Source organism: Salvelinus fontinalis, chromosome 16, assembly GCF_029448725.1.
Source record: "Salvelinus fontinalis isolate EN_2023a chromosome 16, ASM2944872v1, whole genome shotgun sequence".
Taxonomy (NCBI): Eukaryota; Metazoa; Chordata; class Actinopteri; order Salmoniformes; family Salmonidae; genus Salvelinus; species Salvelinus fontinalis.
This window is the reverse complement of record NC_074680.1, coordinates 4,516,944-4,540,803: the sequence shown is the minus strand read 5'-3', so window position 1 is coordinate 4,540,803 and position 23,860 is coordinate 4,516,944. Positions and strand designations below refer to the sequence as shown.

Genomic DNA, 23,860 nt, shown 5'->3' with positions numbered 1-23,860 from the left:
AGGTTAAGGCTATAGTAGAAGTACAACATTAGTAATTGAAACACATAAGGCCTCAAAAGAAAGCCACCACAGGTATGACGTCCGAGTAAATGAAATGTACCATACCCTCACTATAAAGCCAAAGGTAACAAACACATTATTCCTCCTTACTCGGGACAATCCGAAGTGTTAATTGCAGCCATTTCTTAATGCTGTGGACGCTACCATCATATCAGTGTCATCGCTGCTTTTATTCACTCAGTAAGGGAACTGCCCCCCAGCTGTGTGAAGGCCTGACAGTGCACATTGCTGAAGAAATGGAGAGTTGTGAAACAAAGGGGTTGTGAATTCCAGCAATACAGACAGAGCATCCCAAATAGCACCCTGTTCCCTACATACTGCGTTACTTTTGACCAGGGACAATAGTTAAATAAAGATGATAAAAATGTATACAAATTGCGCTATATAGCGAACAGAATACCATTTGGAACGCAGACTTAGATGTCTGAAGTCACGGTGCGTAATCCCAACGTTGCAAATGAAAAGAAGCAGCAACACTACCTAAAGAGAGAGATCACCCAAATTGCAAATCTAATTTTATGGCTGTAGAAAGTACTTTGCAGACCCACCACCCATTGGTGTTCACTTTGAATTCTCAAAGAGTACTTTATAGCGTTTCCTTTGTGCGACTGTTATAGGCCTTAAGAGACAGATTGGGTTAAGCCTTTTAGATGGTGAATTCATCAAATGTTCTAATTGCTCTGTTAATCAGGGCTGATAATTGTAAATTGACTCAAATTGACTCAAATTGTTGGTGTTTGCATACCTGTCTCCAAAGCAGCAATTCAACTTCAAATGTCTGAGGACATAATGTACTGTTTTGCATATACATTTTTTCCTTTTACTGTGGCGGGCTAGATGTATACATTGAGTATACCAAACATTAGGAACACCTTCCTAATATTGAGTTGCACCCTTTTTCCCTCAGACCAGCCTAAATTTGTCAGGGCATGGACTCTTCAAGGTGTAGAAAGCGTTCTACAGGGATGCTGGCCCATGTTAACTCCAATGCTTCCCACGGTTGTGTCAAGTTGGCTGGATGTCCTTTGGGTGGTGGACCGTTCTTGATACACACGGGAAACTGTTGAGAGTGAAAAACCCTGCAGCGTTGCACTTCTTGACACAAACCGGTGCGCCTGGCACCTACTACCATACCCTGTATGGTAGACACTTAAATATAATGTCTCAATTGTCTCAAGGCTCAAATCCTTCTTTGACCTGTCTCCTCTTCATCTAGACTGATTTGAAGGGGATTTAACAAGTGACATAAGGGGTCACCTGGATTCGCCTGGTCAGTCTGTCATGGAAAGAGGCGTTCTTGATGTTTTGTATACCTGGTCTATACTTTCTCTCTGTGGATGACTTGTATCGGAAGCCCCCGAGAAGCCTTCCTCTGCAATCTTCCCCTACCTCGGTCCTCCCACGAAAAAAGTGAGCTACAAATTCTTCAACCCCCCCAAAAATGAGGTTGATCGAGTCAGCGTTTCCGTGTTTGACATTCAGCGTTCCCCGGCTGCCTGGAGCTGGCAAATACAAAAACGAGACAAATCTGGAGAGTTTGCACTCTGGGGATGTGCTTCCCGAGAGAGTGGAGAGGAGGAGACGATAGAGGGCCATGGGTTAGTTTACTGCAGAGATGCAAGATAAATAGGACCGGAGATGGACAGTGGCAGAAAACATTGCCAGGGGGAGACAATGAGCACAGTGCCATTACCCCTGACTCAGTGATCAGAGCACTTGCTTATTGTCTAATCTCTGCTCCACTGTGGCATACCCGCACACATGCACTTTTATCGATCCTGCCTGCTTCGCTAAATGAGTCGAGCTGATCAAAGCAACGACACGTGTTGCTGTTCGCTGCCACTTGGCGATGCTGTGTTGGAATCCTTGGTGGTTGGCAAGGCTAAAGCACAACGATGACCTTGATTGAGTCTGACTGACACTCCACGGCAGTAGGAGAAAGAAATAAGGAAAACGTAGAGGAGAATTGACTCAGACTAATCTCCAAAGCCATAATTCATTATAAAAAAAATGCAAAGACGTTATAATGGTTTATACAGGAAATGTGTCTGGCTCTGGACTGCCCGTGGTAGTAGTTAGTCGCAGTAGTTAGTCGGCTGGTGGGAAACAGATTTTTGAAGGTGCTTGTCTGCATCTCAAAGTAGCCCATAAAAGCCAGTGGCTCTCCCGTGGAGCACTTTTTAGTCATTATCGAGCTCTTGTCAAAATCACAGTTTTAAAAGCTCCCTCTCGATTGGAGCTGGATCTTTGGAGTCTAAGTGGTCCTTTTCATTAAACTTCAAGCACTACTCTGGCTGTCAAAACACGTTTGAAAGCACCTCAGTGGAGTGCGTGTGCCTTTAATTGACAATTATGGATGGAGTTGAGGATTCCTGAAATGTTGGATGGATGTATGATAAATAGGGGGAAAAAGTGTCATTTTGAGGTGGTTGTCGACTGTAGAAGTCAGGGACTGTCATTACTGATGCTCTCCAGAAAAATATCCAGAAAAATAGAAAATAGAAATATTTCTATGGTCTTTCATATGATGGATATTATATTTCACATGTAAAACAAATCATGATTTTTCCCTCTTGTTATGCACATTTGGTATGAGTATTACGTCTGTGGCATCACAGGCTCTTTAAAGAGTTTAAGGGGGAAGATATGATTGCAAAAGAGGACAACAGCTGTAGACCACTTGAACCAGCACACTTCATTTAAAGTCAGCCACTGTATATAAATAGGTCCCTGGGATTAAGAAGGAAAGGTAATTGCCCTTCATGCGTTGACCTACACAAGTGTGTGGCAAACAGAGGCTGTTTGGAGGCGCCTTGATGCCAAGGACCACTGTTTCTATGTTCACTTTCTAGATTTGGATGATCCCATCGTAACCGTCCACCAGAGCATCGGGGAGGCTAAGGAGCAGTTCTACTATGAGCGGACGGTGTTCCTGCGCTGCATGGCCAACTCCAACCCCCCGGTGCGCTACAGCTGGAGGCGGGGCAAAGAGTTCTTGTCCCAAGGCTCGGATAAGGGCGTGGAGATCTACGAGCCCTTCTTTACACAAGTAAGCCGAAAGTCCACACCTGCTGCGAAATCTAGATCAGGGTCTAAAACTCGTGGCCTGGGTGCCAAATCTGGCCAAGAGCTGTTTCTTGTGGTTCCCGAGACAAATTGGTATCAGGCCCTCAGGGGAATTTTTCGGGCATTTGGGTAATTTTTGTTTGATAACCCTTAGCTTGATCAAACAACCCGTTCCTCTGATCAGCATTTTAGATATTAAGGAACTGCTATTCTCATAAAGGAAGTAATTTCTTATTATGCAAATTGTGTGTTTTAATTGTGTGTGTTTATCCCCTTCACAGCATATAGAAAGTTTCCCATTGAGCACTCAAATCCCAAATGGGAGGATGTTTTGTGAGCGCAATTTCAGTGACTTGAGTTGGGAAATTGCACCATTTTTTTTTTTAAACATCTCATCTAATCTCCTCTCTCCTTACAAAGTCAGCTCCGTTGACAGGAGAGATGACAGCATTTTGACAGTCGTATGTCAGGCAGGCTTCACAAAGGCTGGTTTCATAAGCAGACAAACTATAATAGAGAAGGGAACAGCTTGGGCTCGCGGTGGCATGAAACTCACACAACTCAGATATGCTCGAAATGAGCAGAGGAAGATGGCACTTCAGGGGCTCGCTGTATTTTTTCTCCCAGTGGAGTGTCTCTCTTTCTCTCTCTCTCTCTCACACACACGCACGCACGCACGCACGCACGCACGCACGCACACACACACACACACACACACACACACACACACACACACACACACACACACACACACACACACACACACACACACACACACACAACCTAGTTTTTCAGGTAGACTTCACATGTTGTGCCATCCTCAGCCTAGTATTGCCCTCCTGAGTTTTAATTAAGAACAATAACATATTCTAAGTATGTTGCCTGTGCTACAAAGGTGGCTGCATACACGAGAGCAGACAAAACAGCTATTGTTGGTCAAATTATTTACAATGTCATGACGATACATGTGTGTTAATAGTGCTTGTATGCATCTTGACATTTGTCCCAAGCGCACCGCTTCATGCACATCCAAATAGACAGCTAATGAATTTCATGAAACTGAAAGCTCGGTGTCAAGATAATACTCCTAGTTTGAGGGCGGGGAATGAGCTCATTGTTGAAGCACTGCCGAGGAAGCTCTTTGACGTAGACGAGCCGACGAGACCAGTTCAATACCACTGCTATCTTACTTTGTAAGACACATTAAGAGCGACAGGCGGCACATCACTTTACACTGTTTCTCTTTCTGAGTTGCAGGGGGAGACCAAGATTCTAAAGCTGAAGAACCTTCGACCTCAGGATTACGCCAACTACAGCTGTATCGCCTCTGTCCGGAATGTGTGCGGCATCCCCGAGAAGAATGTTCTCTTCAAACTCTCTAACAAAACAGGTAAACCTTTGGGGCGGCTGAGAACACTGTTCTGTGTTGTTGAGCACTCATAACATCAAGGATCTGGCAATTTCGCCTATGAAAAGCTGCGGAATTGCCGGATTCATTACGGATGGGAATCCTGTTGGCTCGCCATTTTTCTCTGTGATGCTTCACCCACATATAGGGCCAATAATGATAGAGGAGAAAGCACTCGGGTCCTAATACACCGCCCTGCGGGTTCCCTGCTCTGGCCCTATACCCTCTAACCAGCATTGATTAGACTTACAGTGTATGTGAGCAGGCTTGCTTATGCCTTGCTAGTAAATGTATTTATCCCACTGGTTGGTATTGGGATGCCATGTGCCTATTGATAAACCTATAAAAGGTTATGAACTTACAAACGTAAAACCTATCATCAACTATACAGCTACACTATAGAACCGAATATCAACTAGTAACGGAATAGGATATGCTATTGGGGGACACCTGCTCGTCGAACATCTCATTCCAAAATCATGGGCAATAATATGTAGTTGGTCCCCCTTTGCTGCTGTAACAGCCTCCACTCTTCTGGGAATGCTTTCCATTAGATGTTGGAACATTGCTGCAGGGACTTGCTTCCGTTCAGCCTCGAGAATTAGTGAGGTCGGGCACTGATGTTCGGCGATTAGGCTTGGCTTGCAGTTGGCGTTCCAATTCCTCCCAAAGGTGTTCGATTGGGTTGAGGTCAGGGCTCTGTGCAGGCTAGTCAAGTTCTTCCACACCGATCTTGGGGCCGGTAGCGTTCTCCTGGCGTCCGCCAAACCCGTCCGTCAGACTGCCAGATGGTGAAGCATGATTCATCACTCCAGAGAACGCGTTTCCACTGCTCCAGAGTCCAATGGCGGCTGAGCCGTTGTTACTCAGATGAAAGTGAGGTGTTGTTGCTCAGAGGATGGTGCCATGTTGAAAGTCACTGAGCTCTTCAGTAAGGCCATTCTACTGCCAATGTTTGTCTATGGAGATTGCATGGCTGTGTGCTCAATTTTATACACCTGTCAGCAATGGGTATGGCCGAAATAGCCAAATCCACTAATTTGAAGGGGTGTCCACATACTTTTGTAGATATAGTGTATATCCTACCTTTGGGAGAATACTACTCAGTTTACAGCAGTTTACTATTGACTTGTTTGTTGACTTTTGACAAATCTCTCATGGACAGATGTACGTAACATAAATGGTATTGTAACATCTCTCAATAGACTGTGGGATGGAACAAATAACAAACGAACAAAGAACAAACAATTGTTCCGGTGCGAAGATTTTTCGTCACTGGTTATATGGACAAAATCTGAATTTTGCAGGTGTACACGTCTTTTGCATTTCGGAAAGTGAGGGAACATTTGGCCCATGCTTTGACTGAGAGTTTCCGTTGTTGTTTCAGGTTTCTTGTTTTATTTCTCATAACTCTCATCTCAAGAACCTAATTGAGTAGCTGGCAGGAGAAAAAAATGATGGGTGGCCGAGATTTAACTATTGACTTGTTTCATACAGACATACATTATAATGCATTCTACTTATTCCTGTGGTTTCAAGCATCCCCCACCATTAAACTGCTGGTGGAGGACCCTATCGTGGTGAACCCCGGGCAGTCCGTGACCCTGGTGTGTGTGACCTCCGGTGGGGAGCCAACACCCACCCTCACCTGGGTGCGCAACACGGATGAGCTGTCCAAGAAAAGCCGACTCAACGGGGGAACCCTCACGCTGCCCGCCATCTCCATGGAGGAAGCAGGAGTCTACAGTTGCGTGGCCAGCAACAACGTCGGCAACCCAGCTAAGAAGTCCACTGCCATCGTGGTCCGAGGTAAGGCCCTGGAGGTAATGCATTGATCCCGGACAAGCCTCCATTTGTTACCTTTATCCTGGACAAACTGTCAAAATATGACCAAAACAGTTTGGTAGCATAAGGACAAGCCTGACTCTGTCTAGGAGAACAGTAGCTAGGATCGTCTAGGAGCTAAACCTTCACGTAATTCTTGCATTGAGGTCAGTGGAAGATTTGCACAAACATTGGAATTACATGCACATGTATCTCAAGTTAGGATTCAGGCCTTAGTGAACTACCTGAGATGGTGTCCATTCTACACTCAGAAAAACGGGTTCCAAAAGGTTTCTTTGGCTGTCCCCATAGGAGAACCCTTTTGGGTTCCATGTAAAACCCTCTGTAGAAAGGTTCTACTTTGAATCCAAAGGGGTTGTACCTGGAACCAAGAGCGGTCTACGTGCTACCAAAAAGGGTTATTCAAAGAGTTCTCCTATGGGGACAGCCATAGAACCCTTTGTTAACATTCTAGATAGCCTCTTTTTTTCTAAGCGTGTACAAGGTCATATCAGATGTGGATGCTCAATTAAACGTGTAAAGAATCTTTGGAAACGGGTCTATTCTGACCAAATGGCACCAATGCGTGTTTGATTCCCCTCTAAAAGCCTTGCCACTGGGCTGTGTGTGTGTGTAGTCACTGAATTACTATCAGGGCCGGAGATATGATTTAACAACCCTCGGGGGACAAATGAGTAAGTTCAAAGAAAACTAACGCATGCTTACTGTTTGATGCTCCCAGTAGCAACCTCTTTTATTGATTCCTATGCAATTATGTTTTTTCCCCGGCTTCTGTGATATACTCATGCATTTTTGTGATGCTACTTTACCTCCTGAAAAGGACTAGACTAGTTTTCCACAAGTACATAGAGTAGCCAGCCAAATAGAAAAAGTAGCCAGTGTAAAGGTTTTCTTCCAGGGGTGAAGGAGAGTACCAAAGTGCAGCGCGGCTAGTGTTAAACATGTTTAATACAAGAACAAGTGAAACACTACAAACATACAAAATAACAAATGTGCAAAACCGATACAGACCTATCTGGTGCAGAACACAAACACAGAGACAGGTAACAAACACCCACAAAATCCCAACACAAAACAAGCCTCCTATATATGAGTCTCAATCAGAGACAACGACTACCATCTGTCTCTGATTGAGAACCCACACTACGCTGACATAGAAACAGACAAACTAGACACACAACATAGAATTCCCACCCAGCTCACGTCCTGACCAACTAAACACATACAAAACAGAAAACAGGTCAGGAACGTGACAGAACCCCCCCCTCAAGGTGCGAACTCCGGGCGCACCCCTAAAACTCAAGGGGAGGGTCTGGGTGGGCATCTGTCCGCGGTGGCGGCTCCGGCGGTGGACGAGGGCACCACTCCACCATTGTCTTTGTCCACCTCCTTAGCGTCCCTTGAGTGGCGACCCTCGCCCCCGACCATGGTCCAGGAACCTTCACCAACTCCCCTCTACAATAGAGGAGACAACTCAGGACAGAGAGGTAGTTCAGGACAAAGAGGTAGCTCAGGACAGAGAGGTAGTTCAGGACAAAGAGGTAGCTCAGGACAGAGAGGTAGCCCAGGACAGAAAGGTAGCTCAGGACAGAGGGACAATTCCGGACTAGTGGCAGCACCGGACTGAGTGGCAGCTCATGACTGGAGGGCAGCTCATGACTGGAGGGCAGCTCATGACTGGAGGGCAGCTCATGACTGGAGGGCAGCTCATGACTGGAGGGCAGCTCATGACTGGAGGGCAGCTCATGACTGGAGGGCAGCTCATGACTGGAGGGCAGCTCATGACTGGAGGGCAGCTCATGACTGGAGGGCAGCTCCTGACTGGAGGGCAGCTCTGGCAGCTCCTGACTGTAGGGCAGCTCTGGCAGCTCCTGACTGTAGGGCAGCTCTGGCAGCTCCTGACTGTAGGGCAGCTCTGGCAGCTCCTGACTGTAGGGCAGCTCTGGCAGCTCCTGACTGTAGGGCAGCTCTGGCAGCTCCTGACTGTAGGGCAGCTCTGGCAGCTCCTGACTGTAGGGCAGCTCTGGCAGCTCCTGACTGTAGGGCAGCTCTGGCAGCTCCTGACTGTAGGGCAGCTCTGGCGGCTCCTGACTGTAGGGCAGCTCTGGCGGCTCCTGACTGTAGGGCAGCTCTGGCGGCTCCTGACTGGCTGGCGTCTCTGGCGGCTCCTGACTGGCTGGCGTCTCTGGCGGCTCCTGACTGGCTGGCGTCTCTGGCGGCTCCTGACTGGCTGGCGTCTCTGGCGGCTCCTGACTGTAGGGCAGCTCTGGCGGCTCCTGACTGTAGGGCAGCTCTGGCGGCTCCTGACTGTAGGGCAGCTCTGGCAGCTCCTGACTGTAGGGCAGCTCTGGCAGCTCCTGACTGTAGGGCAGCTCTGGCAGCTCCTGACTGTAGGGCAGCTCTGGCAGCTCCTGACTGTAGGGCGTCTCTGGCGGCTCCTGACTGGCTGGCGTCTCTGGCGGCTCCTGACTGGCTGGCGTCTCTGGCGGCTCCTGACTGGCTGGCGTCTCTGGCGGCTCCTGACTGGCTGGCGTCTCTGGCGGCTCCTGACTGGCTGGCGTCTCTGGCGGCTCCTGACTGGCTGGCGTCTCTGGCGGCTCCTGACTGGCTGGCGTCTCTGGCGGCTCCTGACTGGCTGGCGTCTCTGGCGGCTCCTGACTGACGGACGGCTCTGGCGGCTCCTGACAGACGGGCGGCTCTAACGGCTCGTGGCAGACGGACGGCTCAGACGGCGCCGGGCAGACGGACGGCTCAGACGGCGCCGGGCAGACGGACGGCTCAGACGGCGCCGGGCAGACGGACGGCTCAGACGGCGCCGGGCAGACGGACGGCTCAGACGGCGCCGGGCAGACGGACGGCTCAGACGGCGCCGGGCAGACGGACGGCTCAGACGGCGCCGGGCAGACGGACGGCTCAGACGGCGCCGGGCAGACGGACGGCTCAGACGGCGCCGGGCAGACGGACGGCTCAGACGGCGCCGGGCAGACGGACGGCTCAGACGGCGCCGGGCAGACGGACGGTTCAGACGGCGTTGGGCAGACGGCAGACTCTGGCCGGCTGAGACGCACTATAGGCCTGATGCGTGGTGCCGGAACTGGAGGTACCGGGCTGAGGGCACGCACCTCAGGGCGAGTGCGGGGAGGAGGAACAGGGCTCTGGAGATGCACTGGAAGCCTGGTGCGTGGTGTAGGCACTGGTGGTACTGGGCTGGGGCGGGAAGGTGGCGCCGGATATACCGGACCGTGAAGGAGGACACGCGCTCTTGAGCACCGAGCCTCTCCAACCTTACCAGGTTGAATGGTCCCCGTAGCCCTGCCAGTGCGGCGAGGTGGAACAACCCGCACTGGGCTATGCAGGCGAACCGGGGACACCACCTGTAAGGCTGGTGCCATGTACGCCGGCCCGAGGAGACGTACTGGAGGCCAGATACGTTGGGCCGGCTTCATGACATCCAGCTCGATGCCCAACCTAGCCCTACCAGTGCGGCAAGGTGGAATAGCCCGCACTGGGCTAAGCACGCGTACTGGGGACACCGTGCGCTTTACCGCATAACACGGTGTCTGACCAGTACGACGCCCTCTCACTCCACGGTACGCCCGGGGAGTTGGCTCAGGTATCCAACCCGGCTTCGCCACACGCCCCTTTAGCCCCCCCCCCCCAAGAAATTTTTGGGTGAGCCTCTCGGGTTTCCAGCCACTCTGCCTTGCAAGCGCCTCATAATGCCGCCTCTCCGCTTTTGATGCCTCCAGCTCCGCTTTGGGACGGCGACACTCCTCTGGCTCTGCCCAGGGTCCTTCTCCGTCCAGAATCTCCTCCCATGTCCATTCCTCCTTGTACTGCTGCTGCTGTTGCTGGTGCCCGTTGCCACGCTGCTTGGTCCGGGTTTGGTGGGCATTTCTGTAAAGGTTTTCTTCCAGGGGTGAAGGAGAGTACCAAAGTGCAGCGCGGCTAGTGTTAAACATGTTTAATACAAGAACAAGTGAAACACTACAAACATACAAAATAACAAATGTGCAAAACCGATACAGACCTATCTGGTGCAGAACACAAACACAGAGACAGGTAACAAACACCCACAAAATCCCAACACAAAACAAGCCTCCTATATATGAGTCTCAATCAGAGACAACGACTACCATCTGTCTCTGATTGAGAACCCACACTAGGCTGACATAGAAACAGACAACTAGACACACAACATAGAATTCCCACCCAGCTCACGTCCTGACCAACTAAACACATACAAAACAACAGAAAACAGGTCAGGAACGTGACAGCCAGTCAGGGTTAGAATTATTTTGCCGAAGTAGCTCTATTTTGGTGTCCTCTGGCAGTGGTATAAAATACTTTAAAGTACTACTTAAGTAGTTTTTGGGTTTATCTGTACTTTACTTTTACTGTTGATATTTTTTGACAACTTTTACTTCACTGGATTCCTATAGAAAATAATGTACTTTTACTCCATACATTTTCCCTGACACACAAAAGTACTTGTTACATTTTGAATACTTAGCAGGACAGGAAAATGGTAAAATTCACACACATCAAAAGAACATCCCTGGTTATCGCTACTGCCTCTGATCTGGGGAATCACTAAACACAAATACTTTGTTTGCAAATTTTGTCTGAGTGTTAGTGTGCCCATGACTATCCGTATATTAAAACAAATATTACAGATTGTGCCGTCTGATTTGCTTAATATAAGGAATTTTAAATGATTTAAAATTATAATTGACTTTTGATACTTAGATATATAATCGCCAAAAGCCTTAGGCCTACCAGTAGCATTTGCAAATGAGGCTACACTGACTGATGAGACGAGAGCCATTCACTTTAGTGTCACTGTCTGGGAAACCCCGACATCCTTCACGCTTAGAAAAAAGGGTTCCAAAAGGGTTCTTCGGTTGTCCCCATAGGAGAACCATTTTTGGATCCAGGGGTAGATCAGGGGTGGGCAATTCCAGTCCACGAGGGCCTGATTGGTATCACAGTTTTGCCCCAGCTCCAGCTAACACACCTGACTCCAATAAACACCTAATCATGACCTTCAGTTTAGAATACAATTTGATTAATCAGCTGTGTTTGCTAGGGACGGAGAAAAAATGTGACGCCAATCAGGCCCTCGAGGACTGGAGTTGCCCACCCCTGCAGTAGATAATATGAAGTGGAACAAAGGAGTGCAAACGTACTACTTTTTAACCCACCCACCCCTTTCTCTTGCCTCAGACAAGCACTGGAGAAACTGTGAGTCAAATTCTAATGGGGCTGGACCATATGTGGTCTATTTTGGCTGCTACAGCAATGGTTTACACCCGTATGTTTATATGGTCATTAGTACGATCAAACGTTCATTCCGCCTCTTGCACCTTAATAATTTTTCTGTCACACATTTCTGTAATCAAACGTTTCTAGCCAGCCAGCAAACAGAATTGCGGGTACCACCCCAAAAAGTCCTTTTCATTCCACTCATGAGGCTCAGAAACTGTAACTTGCCAGGGCAAATGCTGCTGCAGCTGTTGCATCTTATTTCACAGTCACCCCCTCTTCAAAGCGGATCGTCTGTGCGCAGACATCTGCTGGCACCTCGGGACGGGTTTAAGCTGCAGGTTTTGAGAGGAGATCCATTTATGTCTGTGGAGTCTTGGGCCCTGACAGCACACTAAGTCCGATAACAGAAAGCTCCACATTTGCATGGGGAGGGAGGGAGGGAGGGAGAGAGGGAGGGAGGGAGGGAGGGAGGGAGGGAGGGAGGGAGGGAGGGAGGGAGGGAGGGAGAGAGAGAGAGAGAGAGAGAGAGTGTAGACACAGGAAAACCTGTCTCCCTGTAGAGGAAAGGCTGTGCAACCACTGCACAATAGCAGAACCTGAGACGGAGCTGCATTTCCTGACAAAATGTCAAAAATATAAAACAATTAGAGAGTGTCATTTCCCCAAATTTGAAACCCTTATTCAAGGTTTTCAAAGACCTCTCTGATGAGAGTAGGCTACCCGTCCTGTTGGGGGAGGACGCAGAGAGCTGTGGGCTGGCAGCGCACTACATTGCTGCCTGCCATAAGTTGAGGGACAGTGTCTGACAGACCAATCAACCTGCACATGTACTTTATATTGTAAATATCCAAAATAAGCTTTGGTAATATTATTATGGCATGCCAATAAAGCAAATTGAATTGAGAGAGAGAGAGAGAGAGAGAGAGAGAGAGAGAGAGAGAGAGAGAGAGAGAGAGAGAGAGAGAGAGAGAGAGAGAGAGAGAGAGAGAGAGAGAGAGAGAGAGAGAGAGAGAGAGAGAGAGAGAGAGAGAGAGAGAGAGAGAGAGAGAGAGAGAGAGAGAGAGAGAGAGAGAGAGAGAGAGAGAGAGAGAGAGAGAGAGAGAGAGAGAGAGAGAGAGAGAGAGAGATAGATAGATAGATAGATAGATAGATAGCGGGATTCAGATGTTTTGCCAAGGCAGGAGATCAGTCCGTTGAGAGAAGGACTGGAGGCAGCTCAGGCTAGGAGCTCAGCTAGAGAGACCCTGGGTGGTAGAAGACCCAAAGGGAAAGGCAATACTGACTCCACTGTTATGGGTTTAAGATGGCACAGTGATGCCATCTGTTGGTAAATGTTTATTACTGCAACTCATGTATTTATACCGGGGTGCTTGAGATACCCGGAGGTGTCATGATGTACAGAACAAGGCTGGTTACTCGCATGAATGTCTCTGTCTCGTCATTTACCATTGGAACAAACATGGTGTCAGAAGAGGGATCACTAACCATGCTTTCCGCAAATTAGAGTAACCTGTTCTGGTTTACCAAACAATTGTTTATTTGAGTAAAATTTCGCCGGAATTGGCTTTAGCTAGAGTGAGTTTGCTAGTTAGCTTCAGTGTTGTTAGCACCGGTTAGACATGGCAGCGAACATTCCCCCTCCCGCCGTTATGAAGCTCAGCGGGGATTGGAGCACGAACTGGGATACGTTTAGAGGTGAATGGGAAGACTATGCGCTAGCAACGGGACTTCTGGAAAAGGACGAAGAGGTAGTGGCTGCCACTTTGAGGACTATAATGGGAACTGAATGCCGACACGTATACAAACACAACCTGAACCTAACAGCAGCTCAGCAAGGTAACGCTATAACTATTCTTGATGCTCTTGAACATTACTTTAAGCCAGCAAAGAACGTCATCTACGAGCGTTATGTTTTTGGTTGTTGCAAACAGGAGAACGGGGAGTCCATTGACAGCTTTGTCACTAGGTTAAGGGAAAAGGCAGCTACATGTGACTATGGTGCTTTAAGAGATGAACTGATCAGAGATAAGATTGTGCTTGGCATAACTGATGAGGGCACCCGCAGACGTTTGCTGAGAGAACGTGACCTGACGCTGGTCTTGGCAGTGGAGACATGCCGTGCAGCAGAGCTTACTGATATACGGATAAGGTCCATGGAGCTAGAAAGGCAACATATGGACAATGTCAATGCTACATTCAGGCAGCCAGTAAAGAAATTCCCCTTTGCCACAGCTAATGCTAATACTACAGCCAACTCTGCAGTAGACAACCCCAATACATGCCGATATTGTGGCATTTCTCATGGACGAGGAAAAGAACACTGCCCAGCCTATGGAAAAATATGCAAATCCTGTGGTACAGCTAATCACTTTGCAAGGGTCTGCATGAAAAGCAAGAGAAAGGAGGGTAAGGTGCACTCTATTGAAACAAACCCAGATGAAGGGAACAACAGCACGGAGGATGTATATGCTAGCGAGTGCATAGGGGCAGTGAAGGCAAAAGGGAAAAAGTGGTTCGTCACTCTGCTACTTAATAATAAACCACAGCAATGCCAGATAGATTCAGGGGCCACATGCAACGTTATGAGCCTTAAAGATAAAAGGAGGCTCGCGCCCAGAGACAATCTCACACAGAGTAGCACCAAGCTGAAACTGTATTCAGGCCAGTTCATGACCTCTTTAGGCCTGTTTGTGACAGAGTGTGTTTTACGTGGCCAGAAACACACCCTTGAGTTTGAAATAGTTGAGGCTAGTCAACAGCCATTACTGTCAGGTTCTACATGCGAGCGCCTTGGGCTTATTAACTTTACCATCCCAGCTGATCTTAACATTATAGATAAAGTCAAGGCTGGGCCCCTGAGCAAGGAGACACTCCTAAGCAAGTACCATGATGTCTTCAACGCCCCGGTCGAGTCAGTTCCCGGGGAAGTCCACTTTGAGTTGGACGCAGCAATCCAGCCTGTCCAGTGTGCACCCCGTAATGTACCAGTGGCCATGAAAGCAGCTACGAAGGCTCAGCTTGACAAATACGAAGCAGATGGCCACATGATATCCGTCACTGAGCCTACAGACTGGATAAGTAATATGGTTATCATCAAGAAACCAGACAAGCTACGGATATGCATTGATCCTAAACACCTCAACCGGGCTCTGCGACGTTCACATTACATTATGCCCACGTTGGAGGATGTTCTTTACAAGCTCCCAAAGGCCAGAATCTTCACGCTCGTGGACGCTAGAGATGCCTTCCTGCAGTGCAAGCTCGACGAGCCCAGCAGCTACATGACCACCTTTTGGACACCCTGGGGCAGGAAGAGGTGGTTGAAGCTTCCGTTTGGTGTCTCCGTGGCTCCAGAGGTGTATCAGCGGAAGCAGCACGAGCTGTTGATGGGACTCAGTGGCGTGGAACCCATAGCAGATGACATCCTCGTAGTGGGCTGTGGGGACAGTGATGAGGAGGCAGAATGTGACCATGACGCCAAGCTGCTGGCCCTGATGGTCAGATGCAGACAGGTCAAGCTAAGACTAAGCATAAAAAAGCTTCAGTTTAAAGTGCCAGAGGTCCGCTTTCATGGGCACATTTTGTCCTCCATCGGATTGAAGGCGGATCCTGAAAAAGTGAAGGCTGTCTTGGAAATGCCCCACCCATCTGACGTGAAGGGAGTGCAGCGCTTCGTCGGATTCGTCACTTACCTGGCCAAATTCCTACCGCGGCTCTCTGAAGTGTGTGAGCCACTAAGGAGGCTCATGGACAAGGACGCCATCTGGCATTGGCTCCCAAAACATGACGCAGCGGTGAGGGAAATAAAAAAACTGGTCACCCAGACACCTGTACTGCGTTACTACAATGTGTCAAAACCTGTCACGATTCAGAGTGACTCAAGCCAGTATGGACTTGGCTGTTGCCTCATGCAGGAGAGCCAGCCTGTGGCATTCGCCTCTAGGGCACTCACCCTAACAGAGCAGAACTATGCCCAGATAGAGAAGGAGTGCCTCAGCATTGTGTTTGCATGCCAACGCTTCCACCACTACCTGTACGGGCGTGACAATATTACCGCAGAGACAGATCACAAGCCCCTTATTGCTATATTCAGCAAGCCTCTTCTGAATGCCCCAAAACGACTGCAGAGCATGCTACTGGCCCTACAAAACTACAACCTCACGGTGGTGTATAAGCCAGGGCCAGAGATGTATGTGAGTGACACGCTCAGCAGGGCTACTGCATCAGGCATTCACACACGCTCCATGCATGAACAACACGCAGTGTGCAGCTTACAAAGAGAGCAAGTGGATGTTGAACACATCAACCAGGCTGACTACCTCAATGTTACGGACCAGCGCCTTATACAAATCAGACAGCACACAGACAGGGACGGACAACTCCAGGAATTGAGGTCTGTGATTATGATGGGCTGGCCCGACTGCAAGGAAGAAACTGCTTTAGCCGTCAGAGAATATTGGCAAGTCAAAGAGGAGCTCAGTGTTCAAAACGGAGTAATATTCATGTGTCAGAGAGTCGTTATTCCCCGGTCTCTGCGCCATGAGATGTTGGCGCGTGTGCACTCAAGTCACATAGGAGGTGAGGCCTGTTACAGACAAGCACGTGACACACTGTATTGGCCAGGAATGCAGAGTGAAATCAAAGACTATGTCAGTAAATGCACAATCTGCAATGAATATGCCATTGAACAACAGAGAGAGACGATGATGTCCCACGAGCTACCGATGCGCCCCTGGCAGATAGTAAGTTTAGATCTCTTCCAGCACAGTGGCAAAGACTTTCTGCTGGTAGTTGATCATTATTCAGACTTTTGGGAGATTGACCTCCTCCCCGACCTCTCAGCAGAGACAACGATCAAACGCTGCAAGGCTCAGTTTGCCCGCTATGGCCAGCCAGATAGGGTAATTTCAGACAATGGACCCCAATTCTCCGGTGTTGAGTTCCGAAAATTTGCTGCAGGATGGGAATTTGAGCACGTCACTTCATCACCACGATACCCAAAAGCTAATGGGAAGGCGGAGTCCGCAGTAAAAATCGCAAAGAACCTCTGCAAAAAGGCTCTGCGAGAGGGCAAAGATGCCTGGAAAGCAATCCTGCAGTGGCGCAATACCCCGACAGAAGGCATGGATAGCAGCCCGGCCCAGCGCCTCATGGCACGGCGCTTAAAAGCAGCTCTGCCAGTAGCCAACACTCTCCTGGAGCCCTGTGTGGTGACTGACGTGCTGGTGAAGCTACGTCACAGAAGACAGGTCTCCAAGTTCATCTACGACAAATCAGCAAAAGACTTACCTGAGCTCAGGGTGGGTGAAACGGTGCGAATGAAGCCACTACCAGGGGACCGGACGGGCCTCTGGAGACTCGGATCCTGTGTACAGAAAGTGGCACCACGCTCCTACTTGGTCGAAGTGAATGGATCATTGTACCGTCGCAACAGGGTTGACCTTCGGATTGCTGAGCCAGCACCTACTCAGAACCCTGATGGTCAAAGGGGTCGCATGACAAAAGACGGAACTCCAGCAATGGTGCCTGAGGCACTGGGCGAAGAGCCAGGTGATCACAGGTCAAGTCACATGGGGCCTGAGGCACTGGGCGAAGAGCCAGGTGATCACAGGTCGGCTGCTCCCTCGCCCATCAATACTCCTCTTAGACAGTCAGGTGACACGCCTGTGCGGGAACCCGCAGTCCTCGCAGACAAGCCCCCTGTCTTTTCACGCTACGGGCGTTTGTCTCAGCCACCAAAAAGACTTAATCTGTAGGTTTCCCATCAGGGTTGACAGAAAGAGATTAAAAGAAAAAAAAAAAGTAAAGAGACTATCAAAATGTGTTAAGTTGTTATCTGAGAAAAAAAAAAAAAAAAAAAAACTAAACTGTTCATGTTGGAAACTATTACTAGGTTTGTTTTGTTAATGAATTGACACCTCCTGTCCTATTTTATTAAAGGGAAGATGTTATGGGTTTAAGATGGCACAGTGATGCCATCTGTTGGTAAATGTTTATTACTGCAACTCATGTATTTATACCGGGGTGCTTGAGATACCCGGAGGTGTCATGATGTACAGAACAAGGCTGGTTACTCGCATGAATGTCTCTGTCTCGTCATTTACCATTGGAACAAACATCCACACTCAGCATTTTTGTTCTACTATGGAGAAAAAGCACATCCATACATTCCAATCTAGGATTTGTGACAGTCTTCTTCCAAAGTATATATATATTTTTTTTTTGGAAAGATTGTGACTCAGTCTGTAAAAACCTCAAAGGACATTAAGAACTGTAGAGTAAATGTATAGTAAGTGTTGAAATACTATAGAATCTGGATGCTTGTGCTCAACGTACGATATAATAATTACATCATACTGGTGAAGGTGTTCCAGTGTAACCCCATGATACGGCAACATAAGACAGAATTATTCACTCTTATTGTTGTTATTCACCAACCAAGGAGATTACAGAGTGGCAGCCGCTTTATTATTCTACAGTTTTGTAGACGCTCGCAAAAAAAATGTGTTAGAGTGAACCGTTGTCTGCCTGGTCCTTCAAAGTTCTTCTACAACAGGCTTCATGGATGATAAACAGACAACTCATCAGACAATAACCTTGATATGGTCTGTGCTGTGCAGCCGCAATGAGGGGTTGTTCATTCGACTGCCTCTCTCAAATAAGATATTCAGCCTCCGGTGACTTGGAAAGCTCTGCCACGCTGCCCCACAGCACAGATTGTAGAATCTCATTTGTGGGGTAGCAGCAGAGGGGGATTGCACTTACATTTAAGTCATTTAGGGTTTAGTGCCTTGCTCAAGACTACATCTACAATTTCTTCACCTAGTCTGCTCAGGAGTTGAACCAGCAACCTTTCGGTTACTGGCCCAATGCTCTTAACCGCTAGATTACCTGCCGCCCATGTAATCTCATTGTGTTTCTTGCCACTTTACTCTGGGTCTACTTACAGTGGGGCAAAAAAGTATTTAGTCAGCCACCAATTGTGCAAGTTCTCCCACTTAAAAAGATGAGAGAGGCCTGTAATTTTCATTATAGGTACACTTCAACTATGACAGACAAAATGAGAGAAAAAATTCCAGAAAATCACATTGTAGGATTTTTTATGAATTTATTTGCAAATTATGGTGGAAAATAATGCTGAAAGACCCAGCCACGTTTCATCTTCAATGCCCTTGCTGATGGTAGGCTTTGTTACTTTGGTCCCCCCGTGTGGTTCTGGGATTTTTGCTCACCGTTCTTGTGATCATTTTGACCCCACGGGGTGAGATCTTGCGTGGAGCCCCAGATCGAGGGAGATTATCAGTGGTTTTGTATGTCTTCCATTTCCTAATAATTGCTCCCACAGTTGATTTCTTCAAACCAAGCTGCTTACCTATTGCAGATTCAGTCTTCCCAGCCTGGTGCAGGTCTACAATTTTGTTTCTGGTGTCCTTTGACAGATCTTTGGTCTTGGCCATAGTGGAGTTTGGAGTGTGACTGTTTGAGGTTGTGGACAGGTGTCTTTTATACTGATAACAAGTTCAAACAGGTGCCATTAATACAGGTAACGAGTGGAGGACAGAGGAGCCTCTTAAAGAAGAAGTTACAGGCCTGTGAGAGCCAGAAATCTTGCTTGTTTGTAGGTGACCAAATACTTATTTTCCACCATAATTTGCAAATAAATTCATTAAGAATCCTACAATGTGATTTTCTGGAGTTTTTTTCTCATTTTGTCTGTCATAGTTGAAGTGTACCTATGATGAAAATTACAGGCCTCTCTCATCTTTTTAAGTGGGAGAACTTGCACAATTGGTGGCTGACTAAATACTTTTTCGCCCCACTGTACGTTGGGCTTTAATAGTCATTTTTCACAGATGCATGCACTGTACAAAAGAGACTAACTCTTTGTGGACCTTTTCTGAGAGTGGGGGCTGGACGGTGGAAATCCAGCCCCCCTTAGCATCATCAATGAAATAAATGGCAGGCACACTTTAGCTATCGTAATACAACCGGACTGCGAAACACGTCGAATATCTTGAGAGGGGCCATTCAGTATTTCAGTGCTTTTGAAGGCGTTCGGTAGGAAGAAAATGACCTGACTCTGGTTTATAACTTATTTAGCAGTCGTGATGGCGGGCGGGTAGGTAGAGCCGGGCTCGGGGTGAGCTGGGCTTGCTGACCATGCAACTTACCCATTTTATTAATTTACACATATCTCCACTTGGTCTGTTTCTCCATGAGGCAAACGGAATAGGCAGTTGAAATACAGTATATTTCGTGTTTTTTTGGGGGGGGGGGGGGAGTCGAGTTATACTGCATAGATTCCATTATATAATGGGAGTCCTGGGCAGGTGGCAGCACTGGTGTTTGCCTCAGCAGAAAAAGGCCTGATCAATGGCCTTCTCTGGCTGTCAGTCTGGCCTAATTGATGAGTGGGCCGCTATCGAAGAAACTGTCCTCATTAAAAGCAGGTGGAGGATCGTGCAAGTGCTCTCTGTGGTTATGGTATGTTTTTGTGGTGTTAATGTTGCAAAGAAAAAGTCAATGCTCTTTCTGAACTGTATTTCTCTCACTCTCTCTGGGATCTACTAGAAGGTTTTAGGGTTTAGGTGGTTGGGGCATTTCCTGACAAATTGGGTTGTATCAATGGCAATACGGATTGAATTTGGTTTGATTGGAATTGAGCATGGCTGCATATCTGCACAATGCTCTATTGTTGTATGGCATCTGAGTAATCAGAGCTAGAAAGAATTGAATACGTTTCCAGGATTTTATACGATCTACTTGCTCGAATTGTGGGAAGATCTAGGTAGGCCAATTCTTAATTAAAGGATACACAATTCCAACTGAGGTTCCATCTGTGAAGCCTGGATTCTAGTAAGGTCATATCCAAGGAAACAAACCATATTTTTTTTGTCACTGAAAGATTGAGGTCAGCGTTAGCGCTTAAGTGGCTCGATCTTAGACAATTTTTGTAGGCCATTTGTTTTCTCGTTTTCATTGAAGTAGCCCTTTTTAAATCGCTTGTTAGAGTATGACGTCTATGACTCTCAGATGAAAGCTACGCCTGTACACTAAATGCATGTACCACCAAGGGAAATGGCATGTCCCTTACTGTGTAGCATCAAACATAGTGCAGCGTTAGACTTCTCCCTCGAAAGCATTTTTTTTAAAGTTACTTTCCAGAGTTAGCTCAAGTGTCAGGATTAACAGCCCTGTTGAGATGAACAAATTGAAATGAAATTAAACCCAGGACTTGACGGAACTCGGCTCTCTGCCTTGCAAGTTACTTTCCTAGACTATCTGTGTGAAGATCGGTCTAACCTCGTCTAACACACCGTCTCGTAAGTAGTAATATAAAAGCTCTGTTTATAACAGCTGTATGCATGCGAGGGATTCCCAATCACCACACCTCAAAGACTTTATGCGCTCATCGAAGGAGATTCCAGCCATTCCGGCTCAATTACTCTATCGATTAAGTTGCAAATTCGCCAACAAGAGGTGAGCCAAGCTGACTCGTTGCATGCCGTGATCTGCCTGAGCTACCACTGCATTTTTACCAGGGGCAGAGTGAGGGTATTATTTATACAGCCTTCCCCTAATGTTGCCACTTGGCTGCCCTCCGAAACCCCCTTCGTCTTCGCAAAAGGAACTTGTTACATTTGCTGCCCTGTATGTAAATCAGCATGTTAATCAGATTTTCATCAAATTTGTTCCAAAATAATTGATTGGCTCGCAATGCATCCTATTTCCATTCATGACTTGCAAGTGAGGGCTGTTGGTGAGAGTGGTGCTATAGCGAGGGGCAGTTGGTCGATGGCTGGCCAAGGACCCTAGAGTGAAGATGGCGAACCAGTGGACACTCTGGCGGGCAGATGGGGCTATTCTGTAGAAGTTCTCTAGGGAGAGGAGAAAAGGATTGGAGAGGCAAGGGAATGACAGGGAGGAGGAAAGGGAAGCAGAGCAGATAAGGAGGAGCACAAAGAGAGGGTGAAGAAGGAGGGAGAGGGAAGGTGAGTAGAGGAGAGAAGATGAGAGGAGGAGAGAGGGAAGGGGAGAGGAGAGCAGAATAGAGCATGGGGAAAGGAGAGGATGGCAGGGGAGAAAGGGAGAGGGGAGGAGAAGGAGGGAGAGGAGAGGGAAGGTGAGTAGAGGAGAGAAGATGGGAAGGGGAGAGGAGGAGAGAGGGAGAAGGGAGGAGAAGAAGAGTAGAGGAGGGGAGAGGACAGCAGAGCAGAGAGCATCTGAAGCAGCGTGCCGATCTCTCTGAATGGTAATCCCCAGTCCCACAGTGCTTTCTTTCCTGCCACGGAAACGCCTGCAGTCTACTCTGTGCTCAGCAGGTATGAGTAAAGGAGAGATGGATGGCAGGGTTACACAACTCATTCAGGGGGAGAGAGAATGCGTGTGACACAGGGACTGGCAGACAGTGCTTTTAAAAGGAGAAACAACATAGGTCGTGGATGTCTTTATCTGCAATGAAAACCACCATCATATGAGTGATGATTGATTTGATTTGAGACAATGCTCGCTAGGGTTGAATGGTGGAAACCGGTTACCGAGATTTATCGCCTAAAACCACCCCCCTTTCCAGGGATAAATAACTGCAAGAAACTGGTAAATTATAATAAATTATTTATATGAAGAGCATGAAGTGAAATGCAACTGATAAATTATATGCAATGTCTAAATCTGGCTTCTCTACGGCCTCCTCTCTGCTCTCTGCATGATGAATCATCAACGTTCAGGGTGGGGACAGACAGCCCATCTCAGTATGGAGCGCAGTTCACAATGCATGTAGACCTATCATCTCATCACGGTCACTTTTTCTTGCGACAGGTAGACCTACATTTGCTCAAGCATTATAAAGACTGAATGTGCGTCTAATTTACACATCTCCATTTGGCTTTCGGGGGTCACCTTATTTTTTTCATTGTGAAGATTAAAAAAACATTTTATTGCAGCTGCAGAGTTTTAAAACAGCCTGTCACTCGAATATCGTTGCTTTAAATCAGTCCATTTGCGAGCCCTCTCTCACATTCCTTCTCCCTCCATCAATTCCATTCAAATTCTATCCAAAATAGATCATCCTGTTCAAGATTGATATATAGGCCTATAGATAGATAGATGTCCTAGCCCACCTCTTTCAGGTAATACATTCTATGCAGTATTAGCCTTATATTTAGCTAATGTATGATGCACTGTGCATAATAAGCTTCTAACTTGTAGCCTCTGTCTCTTGTGCAATACTCACGCACCTGTGCTCCGCTGGCCTCGCTCCTTAAAAAATGCTCCTTAGCTCTTGGAGTCCCATGCAGGAAAAACTAGACTAGAATAGCTTGCTGGACATACTTTTTAAAAATAATTTCTTATACCAATAGACTATTCAAAGAGGGACGCAATCTCTTGTTTGCTGAATGTTAAATACAGCAGCCTATAGAACTCACGGGTAGTTTGAAAGAAGAGTGAACACGTGATGGTGGTAGGCTAGCAGTTATTTATTCAGAGCCATAACTATTCTATCCAATTCTAGTTCTATATTATTCAAGCATGTCATTAGAATGATGAAGATAAGGATAACAAAACTTACTTCATTTAACTGTTGAAAGCGAGGCAGGAGTAAAGTAACACTAGAGAGAGAAAGCTAATAACATTAGGGGAATTATTATGAAAGGCCCTATTATATTTCAAAATTCAAATCAAATTCGCTAGCCTATACTTGTAACTTTGTAGGCCGCATGTGCTGCACCAGAATCGCATGTTCTCTCCCTGCTTTATCACGGTTTGAACTAGGTACGTAATTCCAGTCCATATAATATAATACAGTAATACAGTCCACACACTCAAAAAGTTTAGCCTGCTGGAGCTTTCATTTATTTACCCAAGAGAGCATCTACTAGGGCCTCCTGAATGGCACAGTGCTCTAAGGCACTGCATCACAGTGCTAGCTGTGCCACTAGAGATCCTTGGCCGAGTCCAGGCTCTGTCGCAGCCGGCCACGACCGGGAGACCCATGGGGCGGCGCACAATTGGCCCAGCGTCGTCCGGATTAGGGGAGGGTTTGGCCGGCAGGGATGTTCTTGTCCCATCGCGCTGTGACGGGCCGGGTGCAATGCACGCTGACACGGTCGCCAGGTGTACGGTGTTTCCTCTGACACATTGGTGCAACTGGCTTCTGGGTTAAGCGGGCATTGAGTCAAGAAGCAGTGCGACTTGGCTGGGTTGTGTTTCGGA

General features: G+C 47.5%; 1 protein-coding gene across 1 annotated transcript in view; it reads left to right on the top strand.

Moving 5' to 3' along the window:
• Positions 1 to 23,860, top strand: part of LOC129812542 (MAM domain-containing glycosylphosphatidylinositol anchor protein 2-like) — a 279,019-nt gene that overhangs the window by 109,654 nt on the left and 145,505 nt on the right. Inside the window, exons 4-6 of the mRNA XM_055864183.1 lie at positions 2,913 to 3,109; positions 4,384 to 4,516; positions 6,074 to 6,343. Coding sequence (XP_055720158.1) covers positions 2,913 to 3,109; positions 4,384 to 4,516; positions 6,074 to 6,343 — 600 coding nt within the window. The remainder of the gene's footprint in view (positions 1 to 2,912; positions 3,110 to 4,383; positions 4,517 to 6,073; positions 6,344 to 23,860) is intronic.